This window comes from Lissotriton helveticus, chromosome 1_1 (assembly GCF_964261635.1).
Source record: "Lissotriton helveticus chromosome 1_1, aLisHel1.1, whole genome shotgun sequence".
NCBI lineage: Eukaryota > Metazoa > Chordata > Amphibia > Caudata > Salamandridae > Lissotriton > Lissotriton helveticus.
In genome coordinates this window covers 847,414,958-847,438,470 of record NC_136057.1, presented here as the reverse complement: position 1 = coordinate 847,438,470, position 23,513 = coordinate 847,414,958, and the positions used below count along the sequence as shown (strand labels likewise).

Below are 23,513 nucleotides of genomic sequence, written 5' to 3'. Positions count from 1 at the left end.
GAACATGACACACGCTTAAAGCAAGTTTTTAACAAACTGAAAATGCATGGTCTTACTGTTGAATTAGACAAATGTAAAATATCTCAGGACAAAGTGGTTTATTTGGGGCACACTATTAGCCACGATGGTATCAAGCCAAATCAGGGTTTAGTAGATGCCATTCTCAATGCTCCCTGTCCATCCAGCAAAGAAGATGTTAGAGCCTTTCTTGGATTAACGGAGTATTATTCCAAATTCATTAGAAATTTTTCAGAAAAAATGTACAGTCTAAGACAATTACTAAAAAATAAAACAAAATTTGAATGGTCCCCGGAATGTCAGAACACCTTTGAGACAATCAAAAAAGAAATCAGCGAGGCACCCTTTCTCAAAGGATTTGATCCTAGAGCTGAAATCTTTGTAACATCTGATGCCAGTAACAAAGGATTGGGTGCTGTGTTAGCGCAGAAGGATACTTCAAACCAAGAATGGGTTGTGGCCTTTGCCTCAAGATCACTCACCCCTGCTGAGGAGAAATACTCTGTAATCGAACGTGAGATGCTAGCCTGTTAATGGGCGCTCAATTATTTCAGAGCATACATATGGGGATACAATATACATCTTCGCACGGACCACAAACCCTTAATTAAAATCTTATCTGCCTCTGTTCTGCAAAATGCTTCACCACGACTAAGTAAAATGTCAATCAAATTGTTGTATTACAACTACACAGCTGAATATTGGCCGGGGATCAAGAACAAAGTTGCAGATTTCCTCAGCAGACTACCTCTGCCACACAATGAAAATATGAATGCACTTGAGGATGATGAAAAAGTGGCTTTGCTTTTCAACACGGATTTTGATGGAATCTCTGCAAGAGAATGGAAAAATCACATGTCTCAGGATTCAACACTTAAAGACGTATGTAAACTTGTCAACACCTCTTGGCCAGAGAAACGCCATCTTTATGACAATGTCAAAGTTTATTGGGAAATAAGAAATGAACTCGGTTGTGAAAATGGTGTGTTATACAGAATCGGCAAGGCCATAGCCCCCATCAGACTCGGAGACAAAATTCTAAAACTTTGCCACATAGGTCACTTGGGCATTACAAAGACAAAGCAGAGAGTCAGAACCTGTTATTGGTGGCCCGGTATTGACAAGCAAATTGAAATCCTGATAAGAAACTGTGTAGAATGCAGTGATTCAGATAAAACCCTTAAAACATCCAAAGTGTCCCTTTCTCCACTTCAACCCCCCTTAATGGCATGGGAAAAATTAGGCCTGGACATTGCTGGACCCATTGAAGGACATGATGGAGAGATCAAGTACATTTTGGTGGTCATTGATCACTTCTCAAAGTGGCCGGAAATAGAAATTGTTTCAGAAATAGACAGCTCAACAGTCCTATCCTTCCTGGATAAATTGTTCTTAAGTGAAGGTTTACCCAAATTTGTTCTCACGGACAATGGTCCTCAATTTTGCTCAGTGGCGTTCAAGTCATTCCTTGAAAGGAATTGTATCACCCACCACACTACCACATTATACCATCCTGAAGGTAATGGCCTTACTGAACGTTTCAACCGTGTTCTGAAGGGACACATACAATTGTCAAGAAATGCTAACCTTAACTGGGAAGAAGTATTCAAACTCATCTGGGCCTTTAGGATAACTCCTTGTGCCAGCACCCGTAATGCACCTTTTGTTCTCATGAGAAGCAGACAGCCCCTGAGTATAGACCTAGGATGGATGCCTACATCAAAACAACTTGAATGGTCACCAGACGTTATCAGGAATAACATAATCAAGTCGCAAAAATACTACAAAGAATGGTATGACTCAAAACATGGCACAAAAGAACACTCATTTAAGGTAGGGGATCTTGTGAAAGTTCGTTTAGAAAAAAAAGTAAGAAAAGGAGAAAGCAGATTCACCACTCCTCTTCATATCGATGAACTTTATAACAATGCTGCAAGGCTCAGCGATGGGAAAGTGTGGCACATGAGTAGATTGGCCAGATATCATCATGGAGGCAATGTACCCAACCAGCTGCAACCTAATGTGTATTGCAAAGATATGTGGGTTGATGTTGATAAGACCAGTCCTGAACAAAGTTGCATGCCTAGTAATGAGACTTCACATGATCTCCCACCTGTCACTGACTTTGCTGATTGTCACTCATCAGACCAGTCTGTTGATGTCAGTTCTCACACTCCGATACCAAGGCGGAGTTGTTACGGCGACTCACACTCTGACTCTGAAGCCATGTCTGACGGTCATAGCTTCAGTGGTAGGTCTGGTAGAACCAGTAATGATCCTCACTCCGACACCGAAAGTGTCCCTGATCCTCACTTAGTCACGGGGAGGTTTGGGAGAGCCATCCATAAGCCGAAACGTTATGAAGACTTTGTGTTTGACTAAAGGTTCATAGTTTAATCCACATGAATGTTTGTTATTCCACAGAATGTAGTTATTTGTCAAAACTCTCAAGAGGGGAAGATGTGTTATATCCTAGTTCTGCACTTCCTCGTGCCCTCGTGTGTGACGACAACAAGTCACCTCTCCTGCACGAGAGCACCCATTGTCACCATACCCCTTTCCATTGGTTCCCCAACATTCTACCCTTCCTCCTGTCCCACTCCAACTGCCCAACTGTCATTCCTGTGATTACTTTCCTGATCCACGCACCGCACCAGGTGTGGGGCTGTTTATAAATAAACTTGTACCTGATTTCAACTACAGCGTTCCAGTGATTTACCTTCTACAAAGAGGAACACTGCGCAAGGTGAAATCCGAGAGGGGAAAAGAAACAATAATGCCCTACCATGTCTGTTAAATAGATTAGTTTTGAGCCACACAAAACTTTGCTGCAAAATGATGAAGGGTAATATGAGACTCGAAGTTCAAAACATCAGAATGAGATTGAAGTGGAAACTCCAGACTTCATAGTAGACAATCTCATGGAAGAAATCTCATGGATGCAGTCTTGCACGCTGGGTTCTCCATGTAACCAGGATCGTCGCCAATTAAATGTAGTAATTGGCCAGGAAACAGGTGATTTCTTGAGTAGTGTATTAGTAGGTTACATGGAAGAGGAGCTAGCGAAAGAGCAGCCAGCTCCAACAGATCTTAACTCAAGAGAAAATCAATCTACATTCCACAGTATCTAGGCAGTGACAGAACATTCGTAGAAGAACTAGCACAGTGCAATAGCAATGTACAATATATTATAAACTTCAACTAAACACAGATTACTACAGTGCCCTAAGAGGTCCGCTATGTCGAAGACCAATCGAGAACATTCCCTTCCTGAGGCTAGCCGTGTATTTTGGACCGATGCAACTAATGTCTTTGCTGCTCTGGCAGATCGGAGTACAGTCAGCTAAAATTAAAAAAATGCTCGGACTCAGAGCTCTTAATGACTTAGTTTCCCACATCACCTGAGTCCACCCTCACATTCCTATAGAAGGAACTGTTAGCTTTATTTTTGGAGAAAATCTGGTGCTCCTTGGGGATTTAAACCTATGGTTTCAGTCCTCCGTAAACAATCCTACACAATTTAAAACTACAGGGCCAAATATGAAATTAATAAACCTAGTGCTCACTGTCATTACAGGCCATATGTTGGATGTCCTTTTTGCATCGGATTATCAAACTACAATGCACAAAACACCCCTCTAATTTGGTGTGATCACTTTTGAATCATAAATCACATACAATTATCAAAATTGGTACCATAAACCCTCAGCGATGATCAACATGCACACTTGGAATCTTTTCATCTCAGACCCAGCTGTAGCAGAATGAATCAATCTGTGGGCCCAATAAAATGCACCACCCACAGATCCCAGCCCTAACTTTCTGCTTCATTATTCCAGCTCCTCACTCCTTGCTACCCTAGATGAAAGATTAGCTGTCTAGGAACAAAAATCTGCACAAACACAAAGCACAAACTGTTCTAGAATTTCAGGCAAGCTAGAAATCCTTAAACTAAACGTTTGGCGAGCTGAAAGGAAAATGAGAAGAATGACTTCACATGATCAGATAAGGTGGAATACCACTTTATAATGCTCCACATTAAGCAAAAAAGGAACCTGAGAAAATGCACCTCTTCTCTGAAATGATTTGAAATTCCACCAACCTTTCTAATGAAATCTTTTGCATTGTCTCTGAACGTCAACACCCAGCTACCATAAAATTCTGAATACCACCATCACAAGTCCTTTGTGACATTATTGCCCTTGTTTCTGGGAGAAAATGTCTAGTATCTGGGACTCGGAAATAATGATCCAATTCTTATGCTTACTTCACCATTTACATCTATTTGCAAGACAGCAGCAGTGTAAATTCCTTCAGACAAAGGAACTCTTCCAGGCCTTAACTAATGGACGCCCTTGAAGTTTCCAAAATTATCCTGTTCAATCACTTTATCGAAAGCTTCTCCTTTCAGCTGCAAGTGACATCCTTCTGGCTATCTTTAGCAGCTCCTTAAATCATGACATTTTTCCAGACCTCTGGAAGGCAGCCATAGTGAGGTCTCTGTTAAAGAAAGCCACAGTGGGAGTCAACAACATGAACAATCTTAGATACATCTTATTGCTCCCTTCCATGGTCATACTTCTGGAAAAGTTGGCCCTGCGTCAGCTTCAGGACCTTGCATAATCGAACAATCTAATGGATGGCAACAAGCGGGCTTTCGTCCTTGTCATAGCTTCCAACTGGTGGTCCTATTGGCCCACCGTGATTTTCCTCTAGCTCATTTATCAAGGATAAACTGGCATGCTAGCCTTCATAGACTTGCCAGTCTCATTTGTACCACTGACCACAAAATCCTGCTTGAGACCCTTGGAACAGGGGGTGTTTGTGGTATGCACATGAAGTGGATGAAATATTTCATATGAGGGAGCCCAGCAGTGGTCACTCTTCCCACATATTCTTTGAAGGCATACAAAATAGATTATAGGGTCACACAAAGGTCATCACTCTCACCCTTTCTTTTTAACATGTACATGCAGTTTTTTACCCACTTGCCCCACCAAATAGGAGTCTGCTTTTACATATAACATAACAAAAGTTTTTGTAAAGCGCACGTAACATAAGAATTTGGCGCGCTTCACCCAGAAGGGTATCTTGCCGCTGAATAACAGATTCTTCCTGTTACTCAACACAATAGTACTCATTTTATCGACCTCAAAAGGATGAAAGGTTGAGTGGACCTGCTGGGATTTGAACCTGTGGCCATGGATCAAACACTGGCCCATACAGTGGACGCATTAGTCCTCTAAGTCACCAGACCCAGCTGCTCTGGACCTGGATGTTGAGGATATTCAGCTTATCTTTAACCTCTCTAGTGCCCAAGAGTCTCCCAATCCCGAAACACACCTTTATTGGAGGCCCTCACCATCGTTTGAAGATAGATGGCTATAAACTTCCTCAAGCTGAACACGGCCAAAACCAAGATAATAATTACCTCTGCTTCATTGGTCACGGAATGGGATATGACCTTCTAGCCAGATATAATGGACAGCCCCCATAGATCTTTTGACAGTGATGCAGAATTAAGTAGTTCTCTTAGACAGCATGCTGTCCCTGAAAGCACAGTGCATGAATGTGGCCCAAACCTGTTTCACCCACCTTTGCCTTTCAAAAAAGATTATGCCCTTTATTGATCCCACTTTGCATACAACAGGCCGCTATAAATCGATCAGGTCTTCACTACGCTACTTCAGTCTACCTTGAAAATCCAGAGAGCATCTTAAGTCTCCTACAACCTGCTCATAGTGCTGCTGCATGAGTGTTTACAAACACTGCCAGAGGATAGCATATGGTATGATCTCTGCACAGGTTTCCAATTCAATTGGGTAGTTTTTCATGCCTTAACAATGGTTCATAAAGGCTTACCACTCAGATCACCGCACTATCTGGGAAATACATTTTCCTTGTACCACTCCTCACACTTCCTCAGATCAGCAAACCTATTCTTGCTTGCCACCTACAGGGCCAGTATGATCACTGATGGCGACTATGCCTTTTTGACAGCAGTTGCCGAATTGTGAAACTCTTTCCTTTAAAATTTGCAGGAAGAAACAAATCTACTCCGTTTTAGACACCAGCTGAAAACCTGGCTTTTTGAAATAATTAAGAATCTTCTGGCCTTTTAAAAAAAATCTTTTTATTACATTTTTGAGCACATAAATTTGACATTTCCAGAACAACATGGAGAGCTCCAGTATCTTCCAATTTACACAGTGCAATTTCCAATTGATGGTGTTTCTTTGAGCTTCTGGCCTTTTTCCCTGGTCACTATTAGTTTTTAAATTTGTGTATTCCTAAAGCCTCAAGAAATGCATGCATAGAAACAATCTATAATTAAATTATAACTTGACATTTTATTTTCAAAAACCTACAGATACAGCAGTTGAGGTTTTCACATTTGACATGAAACAAACATAAATAGTTTGTTTTTTTGGATTTTAGAGAGGTCTCACAGTGGGAAAACAGGCTTCTTCCAGGCCGTCATAACTTTTCTTAGTGCAAATGGCTTGACCGATTGTGTGCCCTGCTGTCGATGCTCCTATGGTCAAATCTGATAATCTAATTGAAGCATTTTACAAAGCCGTGATTAGACACTCGCGTGTTAATCAGGCAATGGAAATTATACTGCTGTGTTGAGAACACTTTGAGGTATACTTCCAGAAGGTGTGGGATGTTGAGGAGTCATGATTATGACGTTTGCTTTCCACCTTAAACCCAGAGTGGTTTGGAGATTTGAGCAGCAGTATCTCTCTCACTGGTCACAGAATGTGGTTTCCAATAATTATGAAGGTGTGTTCATAGGTAGGACATGAACTAAAGGCCTATCCCACTCTTCTCTTTAGAATAACAGATGGTATTAGGAACAACTCCTGAGTGGGAGACTAAGCAGCAGAGACAACTCATAACAAAACAGAAGTTGAGAATGAGTTCTGTAACTACCACCCTCGTCAATTCCAGTAAATGAGTCATCATCACTAATGTGTGTCAAGTAAAAGTCAATCAATCAATTAGTCGATTTGTAGAGCACTACTTGTCACCCGTGAGGGTATACAGGCACTGAAGTGTTGCTCGCATCGGAGTGTGTCATCAAAGAAAGAATGCAGGAACAGTAGTAATGAATCCAGAAGAAGTACTCGACTCCACAATAAAGCAGAAGACTGTGACAGCAAGCTCTTAATGCTAAAGTCTAAAATAATAAATTAACCAAGGAACTATATAACTGAACTAAGGCCCTCAGGATTTCTCAGGAAACATTGCAGTCACATGCAGACTGGCCATTGTGTTCCATTATGAAGATGGGTACTTTACATGACGGTCAGGACAGTCTCCCCACCATTTTAGATTGACAAGGTTGTATCTGTCTGCTCAAAGTACCCGAGTTCATGTGGTGAAATTGGCATGCTGCATTACAATTTTACTAGGGTTTTCTCTGAATTGAATTGAAAGGGATCTTATCATGCGCAAACTTAGCCCAATGGGCGTCAAGGCGCCTAATTCCAAATCCAGCTCATAACAAAGACCCTGCAGCTCAACCTGTGTAAGCTCTAGAAAAGCACCACGTTTTTAAGGCCTTTTTAAAGAGCGCTAGAGAGGGTAAAATCTTCATCTCCATCAGCAAGATGTTCCAGAGCTGTGGCGCAACGACGGAGAAAGCCCTGGCTCCCCATCTGGTGAGCTTAACGCGAGGGACAACAAGTTGGGATAGTCCCGAAGAGCGCAGACACCTAGTAGGGTGATAGCGGGTAAGCAGGGAGCTGATAGCACCTTTAGGTCCATCCTCGAGTGCTCTGTAGGTCAGACACAGAATTTTAAAATAAATTCTGTGCTGGATAGGCAGCCAATGAAGGTCTCTCCTCGCAGCAGTAGCAGAAGAGGCCCTGGGAAGATCCAGGACAAAACATGCAGCAGCATTCTGCACGATTTGCAGTCGATGTATGAGGCCCTTGTTGGATTCCATGTAGAGAGAGTTGCAATAATCTAACCTGGAACCAACAAGGGCGACTGCAATCTGTTTGCGTGCTTGAAGAGACAAATAACTGCGAATTCTATTGAGTGTCCTGATCACGCCCCAGCAGGTCGAAACAGTCCGATTCACCTGTAGGGACATCGAGAGTGAAGTATCGAATACCACACCCAGATTTCTGGCAGACTGAGAGGGAGTGGGGCAGACGCCAAGAGAGGAGGGCCACCATTCACTCGACCAGATATCTTGGTCCCTCCCAAAGACCAGAACCTCAGTCTTGTCGCCATTTAGCTTCAGGGAGTTGGTAACCATCCAATCTGCAACATGTTGCATACAGGACCTGAAGTTAGAGGCAGATGTTATGACAGAGGACTGAGTGAGTGAGACCATAATCTGGGTGTCATCGGCGTATGATACCACCTCCATCCCCTGCGATCTTACAAGCCTGGCAAGGGGGGCCACTTAGATGTTAAACAGGGTCGGACTCAATGCCGACGCCTGTGGCACCCCACATTGCAAAGACTTTGCTGGGGAGAGGTGGTTGCCGAGCATCACTCTCTGTTCCCTATCAAGGAGAAAGGAGTTGAGGAGACTCAGGGCCGAACCAGTGACACCAGCCTCCCTAAGCCGAAATGTTAGAATGGCAGGAGACAGGGTGTCAAATGCGGCCGTGAGGTCCAATAGCACAAGAACAGTAGTTTGTCCAGCATCAACCTTGCGTCGGATGTTATCGACTACAGAGGTGAGAGCAGATTCTGTGCTATGATGTTTTCGAAATCCATGCTGGGTAATATCAAGATACTCCGAAGCTTCAAGGAAAGAAGATAAGTGGCAATTCAGGTGTGCTTCTAAAATTTTAGCCGGTGCAGGGAGCAGGGAAATGGGTCTAAAATTTTTCAAGAGGCCAGGATCGAGTGAAGGCTTCTTGAGGAGCGGCCTCACAATGGCCTTCTTCCATATTGATGGAAAGGTGCCTCTGGGTTGTCTTGTTTGAAGTGGAGGTCGTGTTTGCCTTTGTGGAGGTAATATTGTCCTGGAGAATTGATTTGACCCTTTGAGTACTCCCTCTGGTAGTAGTAAGGTAGCTGTTGACCGCCCCAGCATTCTTCGTTCCAGGAGTTGCTTTTTTTCGAGAGTGGGGTCATGCTGATAAGCAAAGCCCTTATACTACTGTAGTTACTTGTTCACTTCCACGGAGCACTCGCGCTGACAGAATGTTTGCACAGCTCCTTTTATCCTTCATATCTTTGCTGCTTACTAGTGACGTTTTCTGTCCTTCCACACTCAGGTTCCTGGCACTTGTGAGAATGGTGGGTGGCTGTTTATGAATGCTCGAGATGGTATACTATCTTAAATAAGCCTTTGTCCCAAAAACCATTGCTCTTTCGCCATGCTGACATGACAATTACCTTCCAGCCTACCTTTTCCATCTGATGTTTCCATGTCTGTACTAAGAATCAATACTCCTGTTTTGCAAGTCTTCTGTTCTGTTCTCTGAGCCACCGACTCTTCACTCCTTTATATTTCTTAATGCATTTCACAGGACATCTACTGCAGTGAGCCTAACATTAAAAATGTCTAGTGCTATGAGTTTTTGTCCTCGCAATTCTAGATCTGCTTGTTTCTAACCTGCCCTTCCAGTCTTACATAGCCTGAAGATTCCACTAAGAGTCCAGATATAATAGACAAACATGTGAACATATGTACTGTTTTCAAAAATATCTACAAGATTCGAGCAGAACAGTATTTGTTTGAAAAAATATATGTTTTGTGTGCATCACGACCTTGCCAGGTCTAGGAAGCGTTATAAATAATTCAGAAAGGACACAGCCAAACTCTTTAGGCTTCACAACGGATATTGTGAGCGCTAACTGAATACCAATACAGTACAACAAGCTACTAACCCTATCATATTGGTAGTGATTGCATGAGCATTTCTGAACACTGAGGTAAGTGTTAATATAATAGGTGACAGATATTATATCCATAAACAGTAGTGTTGAGAAAATGGTTTACCATATTTGTGCTCGTAATCAATCGTCAGTAGAACCGATAGGAGGATTTTTTATGTAGCCAAGAATATCATGCGTCTGCAGAATTCCAAATCTTTTTTTATTTGATGTTTATTGTTGATCTTAGAATAGGTTTTCCTCGTTTTGTCATCTCAGTTTTGGTCGTGATTTGACTTGCAAACACGTGAGCTCGAGTTGTAAACTATTGTGCATTTGGAACTGGTACTTCAAGCCAATCTGTGCTTTAGAAATCTGTATTGACCACTTTGCTCATTTAATTGCACTAGTATGTGATGGGGCCTATTTTTGAGGGATCAGTGACTGCATGTCTGGTTGAGACAGGAATATTTCTGTTAGAGGAAGTTCAGTTCTAAATATGTTTACAGAAGACACTTCTTGATTTCCTAGATATATTGGGATCAGCCAGCAGAAGCCATCCACAACTGGATCCGTGGGCACGACAAGGTGCCTGGGGCCTGGACTGTGATCGATAACCAGGTAGGAGCACTCTACTACAGTGATGATTTTTTTTTAGGAGTTTAGTAACTATAACTAAATAATATTTAACTGTTGCAGCAGACCGCACTGTCATGAATAAAGGTACATAAATATTTTACACTCAACAGCATTCTCTTACTTGTGTGTGTGGTATAAGTTAACTGTTTACCTTCATTTAGCATCCCCAATCATCTACTACTCGCGAGGATACTAACACTTGGACATGGCATATTGCAACTTACATACTACATACACTACTGCTGCTACTAACGGTAGTGGTATTTGGAGGTGCTGACATTTTAATATAAGAATGATGAGGGCGTGATAAATGCAATTAAATACTTCTACTTTCTCTTCCTTTGCTCTGGCTAGACACAATGTCATCAATAAAGCCAATCCGTCAATCAGTCGAGCACATCCATTTAAGAAGAAATCACAATTTATTTTAGTAAGTTTCAAAAATTAGTTTATAATTCAGTGCTATGTTATTTAGCAATTTGCATCACAGTTTCCATTAGAATGAATGATGTTTATTTTACAGTTTTAGCAGTCATAAAGTTGAACAGTATGAGTAAGTCAAACTTTCAGAAATGAAACCGATGCCGATTTTTCACAACTTGGAGTAATAAAATATTTATCTGAACTATAGTAGTGTCCTTGTGTAGGATATCGAGCTTGCTTATTTTCTCGTGTCCTCCTGTCAGTTATCGATTCTGGGACCAGATTTTACTTGGTGAGTTAGTGGGACTAGCACCATTTGCTGGCTGCATTCGCACATTGCTATGCTTTCTGTACAAAATGCCTGCTCCGCAGTCTCTTCATTATCAGTACAACAAACACCAAGAACACAAAAGAGTGAAAATTAAACCTCTCAAAAATCCCAGGATAGAGCCCCATTCTGACCCTGTGTTTCGCCAAAGTGCACACCTCTTCTGAAACCATCAGATTCACGACCCGTCCCATGGTGATTAGCTGACCATCTTCAATGGATGCCAGACTTACTATTTCTTGTGACATTAAAGTAATAAAACATGCCACTGTTTTTAAAACCACATCTCACGTCAAGCTTGCACTTTGCATCAGCTAGAACTTGATCACACCCTTCAAGTTTCTTGCAGGATTTGAATGACGAACATGGCTTTTGATTTTAGATTTGATCTTTGATTCTTATGTTCTGTTCTTGCCAGGCTATACCAAATGTTAGCTCCTGCATACATAAAACAAACGTAATAAATGCATGTTTTAATGGGTTCTGCCAGAAATAAAAGTTCACCAGGCCCCATTTTCCTGCCAGCTTTTAGGGGAATTTCCTATCACTTTATCTAAAGGCGTGTGAATTTCGTCAGTGTTTTCCCCATGGAATTTCAGAAAGAATGTTACAAATAAATACCAGCTCCTTCGGATGTTGTTGTATAACTAAGGCATATCCGAACGATGGAAGAGGAAGCAATATTCCCACTGTCAGGCGTGCCTTTCAAACTGAAATGAGGAAAGGACATTGCAAAACAAAAGTAATAGGGCGTGATTTTTAGATGCAGCACGATGAATATAATAAACGAGGAATTGTATGTGAACAAATAATGCAGCCAAAGTTGGGTTCAGCCCGCGAGCAGAGATGTCAAGTAATTGGAGACAGGAGATGTATAGGTGTCTCTGGTGATGCAATATAAAGCAAATGCCAGGGGTGAGTGTCACTGTGACCCAGCATCCCACTTGAAGGTGGGTCGCCAGGGCCAGCGTTCCTCTAGCGTTCCCCTGAGCTTTGCCCACCTCTAACTGAGAAGTGTCCGCCACAAGTTTTCCCAATTACAGTGGGACTCCAGCTCTGTCAATCTCGAAACAACCTCTTCTGCACGATCACCTATGTCATGTAATGGCACAAGCACCTATGTCATGTAATGGCACGAGCACCTATGTCATGTGACCTCACAAGCACGTATGTCATGTAATGGCGCAAGCACCTATGTCACATAAACTCACAAGTACGTATGTCATGTAATGGCAGGAGTACCCATGTCATGCGATGCCTCAAGCACCTATGTCATGTAATGGCAGGAGCACCCATGGGATGTAATGGCACAAGCACTTATATCATGTAACCTCACAAGCACGTATGTCATGTAATGACACGAGCACCCATGTCATGTAATGACGGGAGCACCCATGCCATGTAATGACACGAGCACCCATGTCATGTAATGACGGGAGCACACGTCATGTAATGGCAGGCGCACCTATGTCATGTAATGGCACAAGCACACGTCATGTAATGCCACATGCACCCATATCATGTCATGGTACGAGCACCCAAATCATGTAATGACATGAGCACCATTGTCATGTAATGGCACGAACATCCATGTCATCTATGGGCACGAGCATCAAAACTAATAAGCCTTGCTTCATTTCCTTCCTTTAACAGTGCACCAAACGATAGACTGGGGCAAAGGATCATGTCGTGGGCTTAGCTTCGGACCTTTAGACTGAGGAATTGTACATTAATGAACCCCGTGATCCAGGCACAGACTAATTCTTCCCATTGCTGCACTGGAAGCCAGTGAAGGAGTTAACACAGGAAGTTACTGCTCAGATCCTGTAGGAAGGAGCAAGACTTCTAAACATTTCCCACAACTTCTTTAACAAAGCAAGATAATGTTGGATCTGCTATTTGTTGTGTCAGAGAGCTCGGAGTACAACATGAACCCCTGGTTTCTGACCATGGTAACCAGAATAGTGTAGATGCTGATATTTGCTGGCCTTATGGTGGTCCCCCAGCGGCCTCGGTGCTGCCAGCCACCCTGACATATGTTTGATTGAGGAGGCACTGATTCAGTCCCTAATGTCTTGCATGCATTATTGGACTAATCAAGCGGAGAAAGAAACACAAGCCCCTGCCTCCAAAGGACTGTGACCTAAAGTCTATGACTGAAGAACACATTGATTTAATTCCAGTACATTTGTATGATCACCTATTCTAAGAGTTTACTCAGAAGTGTGTTATCCTGGTGAATTGTCCTTGAAGTGAGAGTATTTGATTATGTATTTGTTCAATGATTAAATGATATGCAACTTACAAAAAAGCTGAAAAGAACTGGGCTAATTAGTAGAACAAGTATTGACAGCATGTAGATTAGCCACAGCGACCTGAAATGGCAACAGAAGAAATAAGTTCACTAGCATCCGTTCTTGTTTGGACATTACTACTGCACATGCTGCACTAATGGCAATAGTAAATTAATAAATAAGCTCCCGCATTTTGCCCCCCCTCCTCTGGGCCATCTCTCAGGTTTCCATGGATCTGAATCCTTTCCTCTTTCTCCTTGGTCTTTACTTTGAGGTTCCAGGGGTCCAGACTATCAGGGCTCTGCGTTTGAATGCAACCCTACTGTCTAACTCTCTGCAACCTCCTCACTCACCTGAAAGGACATCTACCCATGTTATATAATTTTTCAAAAACAGTTCTCGTTGTATTTAAAAAAAAAAACATATCTCGATGGTTAATGCAGAACTTGAAGTGCCTCTGGCTGAAAATGAAGATGGTGTTGTGTGTCCTGTGTTCTAAAGCTAAAAGAGGGACAGACCGGTAAAAAACAGGCCTTCTCAACAGAGAAAATGTAAATATGTGCAGTTGGTAAATCACCAAATGCAATTGCTGCTTGGGTGCCTGTGTACACTTTAATGTATGGAGTCATTAAAGCTTCATGGTGACAAAGATGTATTCTTCTTGAGAGGTAATGTATGGTTGTTATCAACTGAGTTCTGCAATTCATAATTTGAACGGACACTTATAAAGAAATGTTTGCACTAGGTACAGTCTGAGTACCTATTGCTAAAATATATGCTTTAAGAGCAATTATTTTAACTTTAACACCTTCGACGCGCGTGACAAGGTCAGCTCGTCATGGGCGTTACCTGCGCTGCGCGTGTGACGAGCTGACCTTGTCACGTAACGAGGGTTTTTGCGAATCGCAGCGCGCAGCGGGAAAACCGCTAGCGCGCATGCGGTTAAGACTAAGGGCCTGATTTAGATTGTGGCAGACGGGTTACTCTGCAACAGTGACTTATATCCCGTCAGACGAAATATAAATCCCATACAATATAATGAGATTTCTATTTCGGCGGACAGGATGTCCATCACTGTTGTGACTGAGAAACACGTCCCCCAGGATCTAAATCAGGCCCTAAGTTATTGTGCCACAGCCTATCTAATACTGTGTGTGCAGTGTAACCTTTCTTGCATATACACAGTGCTTTCTGTCACAAACGAGTCACTTTTCCTCATTGCTTTAACCAGGATTCAATAATGTGACTCTCTGCTCACAGGCCCAAACACCTCCAGTGATTGAATTAACCAATAGAGGATCGATTAGTTTAACTTGCATTCATTTTTTCATTTAAAGTTTGTGGGCTATTTTGTGTGCAGTAACCGGAAAGTAAAAGAACAACAAAATAGTCACAGAATGTTTTGTTGTTTTCAGCCATGTCTTTGAATCTGACACCAGACTTAATGACCCAGAGAGCAGATTGGCCTTTTACCCCATTGGGCATTTCCCCAGTGGGCTGGAGTCATTGGAGGGCGGTTTTGAAAGCTCAGTGCAACTAGCGTGTCTCTTCGCTTTCCCTAATTTCCTCAAGCTTAATTGCAGCAGAGGGTGCCTTCAAAAGTAAGAGAAGAGGAGAGGAAAAGAGAAGGAGATGAAGAGAAAGAGCTTAGAGAGCGAGAAGAAGGTAGCAAGAGAATGGATGGATGGAAAGAGATCAAAGAGAGAAAGAGTGGGGCAGGGTTGAGCTGTTTTGCATGGGCTACTTTTGGCTCCCCAGTCCTGTCCTGAATGACTCCTGCCCCCACGGCACTCCGGATCACAGTCCCTGTGCTTTATATGCACTTCAGCCACCGTAAAGGAAGACCACCTGGCAACGTGCCACATAAACAAAGTTGCACCTCCAGGCCATCTTCATTTAAAATTGCTTGCAGAGGCATCTGCGCCCCCTGGGAATACAGCTGCTGACCCCCAGAAGACCTTTGCAGTAGACTGAAAGATCCTTACATTTATAAACCTGGGGGCGGTGGGGGGGGGGGGGATCTCTTGATCAGGTCACTGTGGACCTGTATTTTGGCATTAATATCCAGTCATTAAAGGCACACACGTGTAGAATAAAAAACACAGTGGGCATCGTCCAATCATCATTCCAACACATATATTTGGTGGATATTTGTTCTCACATGCAAGAGTATACTAACGCTGGTGAACATGGGATCTAATGCAGAGCGAGGAAGCAGCCGCAGGTCTGAATTTCCTCCCATCGCAAAAATTGTACAATACAAAATGTCACAAGACATTTAACATATTTTTCTAGTGAAATGAGTGGCTTGAACAGTTTTTGTATTTTGTGTTTTTGAGGCTTTTTTGATTTTGAAAAAATAACCCGTTTATAAATTAAAAATTGAACTTTACCACTAGAATTTGATTTTGACAATAATCATGCTAAATAAATTTGTTACTAACCCTTTTACTTCGCTTACACTATGAACATATTGAGGTTACTTCACAGCTTTGGCCATGTCATCCTTTCTACAGGCGGTTACACTCTACGGGTCTTCCTTACTTGAAGGTGCAACACCTCCAGGACAACCCTTGGAAATCACAGAAGGGCGGAAGCCAGGGATTGTAACTAAAAACGGCCTTGTTCTTTTTGGCAAAGACGGGAAGATGGTGAGTCTGCATACAGTGTCTAAATAAAGAAGGAAATTGACAAAATAACCCGTAAAAATGCAACTTTGCCATTTGAATAGTGACCTGCACTTGCCCCTTGTTGTTACACACTAAGCTGTGGTGTACGGGGTGCACCTATTAAAGAACCAGTGTGAGTACACGAAAGTGAATGATTTATCAAAAAATGAATGTTTATTGTTTACTGTATACACGTATGTTGATACTTGATCTGGACGTTCGGAAATTTTCATGAAAGTAGTATCTAGGCTTTAAAATAAATGTGTCTAGGGACGTGTAGTACAGGTTGCTACCATGAATCCATTTGATATAGGCGTTAGGTTATTTTTAAGTGACGTTTGAACCACCAGGCCAAATTAGAGGGCTCTCATAGCATGAGAACTATAGTTCGCTCTCTTTACCTTTCCAAGCACATTGCCCTATTTTGTGAACATTGGTATCCAGCGCAGCTCTCTGGTTGAAAAATACCTATTGTGGGTTTAGCGCGAGCTCACAGCCTGCCAAGTGCTTCACATTGTTGGCTTTATTGTCCCTCTCATTTGCTTGCTTCTAATTCGGTGACTTTCCTTTGCCCAGCTTGTCCACCTTGTGTTTGTTCCTCCTGAGAGCATAGGCTTTTTCTCATGTTTCTCTGACTGGCTGGCTGTCTTCCAGCCTTTTACTACTCAAGTTTAGGGAACTACAGTAGAACTTTTTACTTTTTAGCTTATCGATGCGAGAGAATGTATGCTTTTTCCAACTGCCTCATTCTTGAGCTTTTGCCCCAAATACCCGTCATCCGTGATCCTGCCTCCCCAGGATGCTACAACTTCTGTCTCGTGTGCTTCTACCCCTCGCCAAACTCCAGCACATTTATTTTAATTTAACTTATTGCTTTTGGCCATGTTGCACTGCATTTTGACCGTGCTGTAACAACATTGCCTAAATGCACTGGCAAAGCCAACAGGTTCCAAAGGTTTTATTTGTAAAACCACAAGAGAACGGGTCTTAAGATACCACTTTCCCTTAAATACTGAAGCGAACAAAAGGTGGAAAACGGGGGTTATTTTCTGCAAACGCTTACAGAAAATGCAGAGTGAGTTACTGTATTGGGTGAGGTTCCAGTGTAAAATTGTTTTTGTTTACCATATACGGGATACAAATGGAAATAAGCAACAGTTTCATTATTAACAGGAGCATTACAAGTGGTGAAGAGATCAGAACCCTGTTATGTTACCTGTAAAGAGTATGAAAGTAACCTTCAATCAATTTTTTGTACTGCTTATTACTGTCCCTTATCTGCCGTAGCCTTGGAACCATCACATATGCGCAAGGTAAGGGAATGTCCTGTTTTGTCCTGATAGGATACGTATAGGCTGGGCCATTCTCTGTGTCCATTAGGCTTACTGTAAGCTGCCTTGGTGCCGTTCTGTAAACCTGCTGCATCGTGCCAAGAATATCCACTCTAGCATCACCCACTGCTTTGCACCAAGATGGCCTCAAACATTTCTAAGCATGCTTTGGTATGTCCTATTAACCTCTCTCTTTACCTGTTGTCATTGATCATTTGAATGCACATTCTTTGTGCTATAAAACTGCAATGATACGTACAGCATTTCGGTCCATAACGTTGCAAATATTGTGCACCCCAGAATCCTGGACTACTCCTTATAATTCCTTATGTCTCAGTCTTACTTTGGGCTTGCAATACCTCTTTCTCTGACCTCAATCGGCAATGAAGAAATGGCGGATTCTTTGGCATTTTCTTAAATTCATGTTACAGACTCGTAAACAGGCTATAACAAAGCCAGCTATGGACCATGATCTTTATTGCCCGGTGTAGATCAGACACATATGGTTCTCAGACTTCCTGTCAATAGGGTGTTCCTATCCATGAGGAAAGCAAAGGATTACAATCGGCAGATGTTATTGTTAAGTATACAGATGTTGACACTGAACATTGTGACTAGTTTGATTTGCTTCAGTATGAAACATCTGTCTCTAGTTGTTCTCCAGAGGCGATTACCGCACAACCTGTTAAACCTGATCCTAATGATGTTTCGGAAGCCTTTTGCAAAAGATAACACATGTGAAGCAGATTCCTTGCAAATCTAAGGACTATGTTTTACAGTGATCCTTCTCAGCCCCACCCCTTTCCTCTTGTACATCTAACATGCTTCTTCTGGTTATTATGGTCCTTAGTTCTGTTGCACCTCCCTCTCCTGCATTTTCTTTTTGTTAAAAGGAGGGAGGTGTTGTAATGTAATGTAATGCTTATTTCTTCCTGGTTTGCTCTGTGAGTCGCGTGGCCCCGCTCACGCGACTTTTAGCTCCACTGTTATTTCTTGCATGTGTTCTCGAGCGTTGCTGCTCAGCTGTTGGGGGTTCCTTAGTAACGCCACTTTCGGCGTTGGATTCCCAGCAGCTGGACGGCTCTGGTCGTGGGTGTGGAAGTTCCTGAATAAGCCTACAAGAAACCACTCCTGCCTTGAGTACTTCTTTTAACATCCCCCTGGTGGCTGGCCCCGGCTTCAGACTCTGGAAATGGCCGCCTGCATCTAGGGGATCAAATTGCTGCTATTGCATCCAAAGCTTCAGACACACTCGCCTTTTCACTGCTTGTTCAGTGCCTCTCACGGCTCACTGTCCAGGGCTGTGCCGTAGCCCTCCTTCAGTTCACACTGCTCTTCTGGGCATATACGGCTTCTGAAAACTGCTCTGGTTGGGTGGGAGGAGGGGAAAATGTGTGAGTCCAGCCGGGGGAGAGAGAAAGGAGGAGAGGGCAGGCTCACTGCTGCGCACTCGTCCCAGGCGAGCTGTTTCCTCCCAAGGGAGAGGCGGTGTTCTATTGTCAGCGAGGACCACTCACTCGCAGCCTCAGACACGGGGCAGTCCCCCAGATACGTATACGCGACCAGCTGTGCAGCAGTCCTTGCAGTCACTGTGGGTGGGGGGCCTATAAAACCTCTCACTGGGCCCACGACTGCCTCAGTGGACATCAATGCCCTCGTCTTCGTGGTTAGTAGCGTAGATTATATCGGATGTCGCAGAGGTATATGAATCAGCCACACAGAGCTCACTTAAAGTGCAGTGTTAGACCTGGCTTTTTGAGTGGGTTTATCACCAGACGTTTTGCTTTTTGGCCTCCTGTTTCTGACCTGATTTTGTTGTTTTTATGACTATGGGCACTTTACCACTTCTGATCAGTGCTAAAGTGCATTTGCTCTCTCTGTAAATTGTGTTTAAGGATTTCTGTTTTCCATGATTAACTTATTTGATTGACTACTAAGTCCCTAGTACAGTGTGTGCCCAGTGCCTGTAAATCAAATGCTGCTAGTGGGACTGTAGCACTGATTGTACCACCCATATAAGCAGCCTTTCACAGGGTTCTCAGACTTGCCACTACACTGTCAGTACACAGTTTTTACTGCCATGTCGACCTGGCAAGTGCAACCACTTGCTAAGCCCTAACCTTCCCTTTTCTTACGTGTAGGGCACCCCTCAGGTGGGCCCAATGAACCCCTATGGGTAGGGGGTGCTGTATGTGAAAGGTAGGACATGTACTGGTGTGTAAAATTTCCTAATAGTGAAATACAGTGTATTTTGTTTTTCACTATTGAAAGGATATCTGTCCCATAGGATAGAATGGGAGATATTTTGTAACATCTTATTAGTATAACTTCCCACTGGGACAAGATGTTAAGTTGGAGTTTAGTATGCCTGAACTAAGAATATAAACAAATGCATATTTTAGTAAAGATGATTTTTATATTGTGTGTTTAAAAATACCACTTTTAGAAAGTAGGTTTCCCATGTGTTCCTCTTCTGGTTTGTGGATTAACTGTCTGGATTTGGAGTGTAAGAGGCTGGGGCTATGCATTCAATTCAGTCAGCCACTGTGGGGAGGGGGGGGGGGGTTTGAGGTGTGTTGGCCTTTCCTGGATGAGTTAGGGCTGGGCTGAGTAGAATGGGCTGAATTTAGTGTAGTGGGGGGAGATTTCCCTGCACCTGAATAGGCTTGATCTGCCCTCGACAATGCGGTCTCCATCTCCTGCCAGGAAGGACCGAACTGGTTTGGACTGAGCACAGAGCCTCTCTGCCACAAGAGAATAAAGCGAAATGGAGTATAAATTTTGGGGGCCAGACCTCAGCACTTTAGATTACTTCTAGACTCAAGAGGAACCTCTGACAAGGAGAATAGGTGGGAAAGCTGAAAGAGAAGTACTGCCCCTTTGCTGTGTGCTATGTGGGGTTGGCCTTCAGTGGCTCTTTCTGCCAAGGAGTGGACCAAGACTTTGCTGTATGCTGTGTATCCTGCTTGAAGAAGATCTCCAAGGGCTTGGTGTAGAGCTTGCCTCATGTTCCGAAGCCTCACTGACACAAAGACTTCATGGCCTCTGTCCTCCTGCACCTGGAACTGCTGTTTCAGCTGCCACAGAGGGAAATAGCAACACCAACGCTGGAGAGCGATGCCTTGACCTGCAACGAAGCTGTGGGCACCGTTCGTGAAGTGCACAACGCACCGCCCCGGTGCCTGCCGTCGCTCCACCGTACCAACTGACATGGTTACTGAGGCCGCTGAATAGAACAGGAAACCCTGCCAGGGTCAATTTAAAGGTCTCACTAGGGGATCCTTACATTTAAACAAGGGTGACAAGATGTTACATATCAGAGCGGGCACAGATAGACATACACCTTTTAGGGAAAATATATATTTTATTGATCATTAATTAAGCTGGATTTGGTGTAAACATTTTTAACATAGGAGCTAGGAAAAACATATAAAATGCCAGTTCATTAGGAATCTGAAAAATAGGGTGCTATACAATATTTACAATGACATACATCTATTCAAGTCCCACACACTCCCACAGTCATCCACTGCAAATATTCTCACTCACAACCTCAATGAATACACTATTTTTACACATTCACACACAGACAATAATAATGATGCATGGCAGCCTGCAGAACAGATTTAACAATGGCTGCTAGGACTGAGATAGTACTGTGGAGGCAACATAGGGTACACAAGATGGTAAAACATGGGTTACATAGGTGCCATCCATATGGGTCACGCCAACGCGCGTTTCGATGCGAAGCCTATTTAGGCAGCACCTTCATCAGGGCGAGAAGGGCCATGGGGGGCAGGGACAAGTACACGATTTAACACACACGGTGCGCGATTACATAGAGAGGTCACAACTTCGGGTAGTGACTGGTTCAACTGGAGGGGGAAGCACTAGGCAGATTAGAAGAGCAGCCTCCGGATGATTTTTCTTCCCCTTTAGTTTCCCCGAGGAGCGGTTCCAGTTTCCAAGGGGCCCATGGGATGGGTAGTTCTGGGACGGGGAGGGTGGGGCCGGATATATCACGAGGGGAGGGGTTCCTTTATTATACAGCTGTTCCGTTAAGGATAAAGGTTTTTGGTTGGCATCTGTTGGTCGCTCCAGCTCAAGGGCCACCCCTGGGTTTTAGGGTCCAGATCTGCGTCCACGGATAGTGGGGCTCAAGTAGGGTCTTCGTGAGTTTGGTAGATATGCTTAATTCTCCGTCAGTGAGGGACAGCGAGGTGGACCCTTGAACTAAAGGGGTAATGGCTCTCAGGACAATCGGTTCACTCCAGACAGGGGATACGAGTAGATGCCAGGGGCAGTCCTGATTCGTGAGCGGTTACACGGACCGCAAAGCGGCGTCCTCTTCAGAAGGTGCGAAGGCCGCTGCCTGCACCGCAGCTGAGGGCACTGCTTGTGACACTCACAACACACCGCCCCGACTTGAACCACAGCCCGATCTCACCGACGTTGGTGCTTCATCATCACCAAGCTGATACCTGACGTAAGGGGACCTTCCGAATCCATCAATCCTTCTTCGTCATAAGGAACCGACTCCTCAACAACACTGTGACATCACCTCCCCAGCAACAGTAAGGAACTGATGCCTCACCTCTCCTGCATCGCAGTAAGCAACCAATGCCTCACCTTTCCTGTGGTCATAAAGAACTGACGCCGCCTGATGCCAATGAAGCATCACCTCCCCGACGCCATGCACCGTCTTTGTTTTCATCGTTTACCAAGGTACTGTTTACTGTTCTTTGGGATCGGTGTGACTCCGGGCCCGACGCCACGCACCTCGTGGTCGGCGCTGTACTTTGGGATTTACAGCTGTCACAACGTTGTAATAGCCCCAGGAGGAGCTATTTGTTGCTACAAGCTTTATCTTTTTAGAATAACCTATTTTTGATGTTATCTTGATATATGTATGGTGAAATTTTGTCGTTTTGGTTTTGTTTTGTTTGGATAAAGATTTCCAATTTTTCTAAACTGGTTTGATGTCCATTTGTATTGTTTTCACTGTGTTACTGTATGTGTGCACAAATTCTTTACACACTGCCTCTGAGATGAGCCTGTCTGCTTGTACCAAGTCACCAAGGGGGTGACCAGGGGTTGTCTAAGGAAATAACTCCCTTACGCTGACTAGAAGCAAGGGTCCCAACTAGGACAAAGGTGCAAACCACTGCCAACGAGAGACCCCGATTTCTAACATGCGGCCATCTTGGCAAGCATCAAGGCATGCACCATCATCTTTATTCGTAATCCTGAAACCCTCTAGTGATAGAGATACATCCTTTATCCCTTCTGGTCTTCTGAACTGTGGCCCATTTAGAAATATTCGACTGATGAAATGTGCAAGAGGCACACGTGGAGGAAGGTCTAAGTAAATGAACATTGTCCGGACAGATAGACATAACACTTTTAATACAGCTTGTGACGGGGCAACCTAACAATATCCTTCTTTATTTGTGTGGATGATCATTCTAAATTTCCTTTTTCTCAGCTCATGGTAAGAAACCTTCAATTTGAAGATGGAAGAATGATTCCTGCATCCAAATACTTCTCCACTGGTGAAACAACTACAGTAGAGCTCACAGAGGAAGAACATAATGTGGCGCTTAAAATCAAGGTACATTTATACATAACAGAACACATTAAGCTAATGTTATTAAATTGTGTTGCATGTTCAATATGGTATTGAAAAACATATTTTGTCAGTTTTAAAAAACATTAATTTTTTAGTGGACTACATTGCAAAAGAAACAATCCTTACTGATACTGACATTTGTACGTATCAAATAATTATAGGCTAGGTAATTTGAAGAAAGTTACTGGTATTATTAAACACAATTTCCAGTGTTGTACTTAGATAAATCCTTATAAGTGTGTCCCACGCTTTTTTCAATGGAATAGCAAGAGTACAGTTAGCTTTGTGATGATAGGTTTTCCATTTAATTGTTTTTATGGAGCGTGGTGTTCT

The 23,513-nt window shown here is 43.2% G+C and overlaps 1 protein-coding gene across 1 annotated transcript in view; it reads left to right on the top strand.

The window, feature by feature from the left end:
* The window catches only part of ALDH1L2 (aldehyde dehydrogenase 1 family member L2), a 269,678-nt gene that overhangs the window by 141,503 nt on the left and 104,662 nt on the right, over nt 1-23,513 (top strand). The window contains exons 6-8 of the mRNA XM_078675046.1: nt 10,399-10,488; nt 16,068-16,202; nt 23,037-23,162. Of these exons, the coding sequence (XP_078531172.1) occupies nt 10,399-10,488; nt 16,068-16,202; nt 23,037-23,162 (351 nt within the window). The remainder of the gene's footprint in view (nt 1-10,398; nt 10,489-16,067; nt 16,203-23,036; nt 23,163-23,513) is intronic.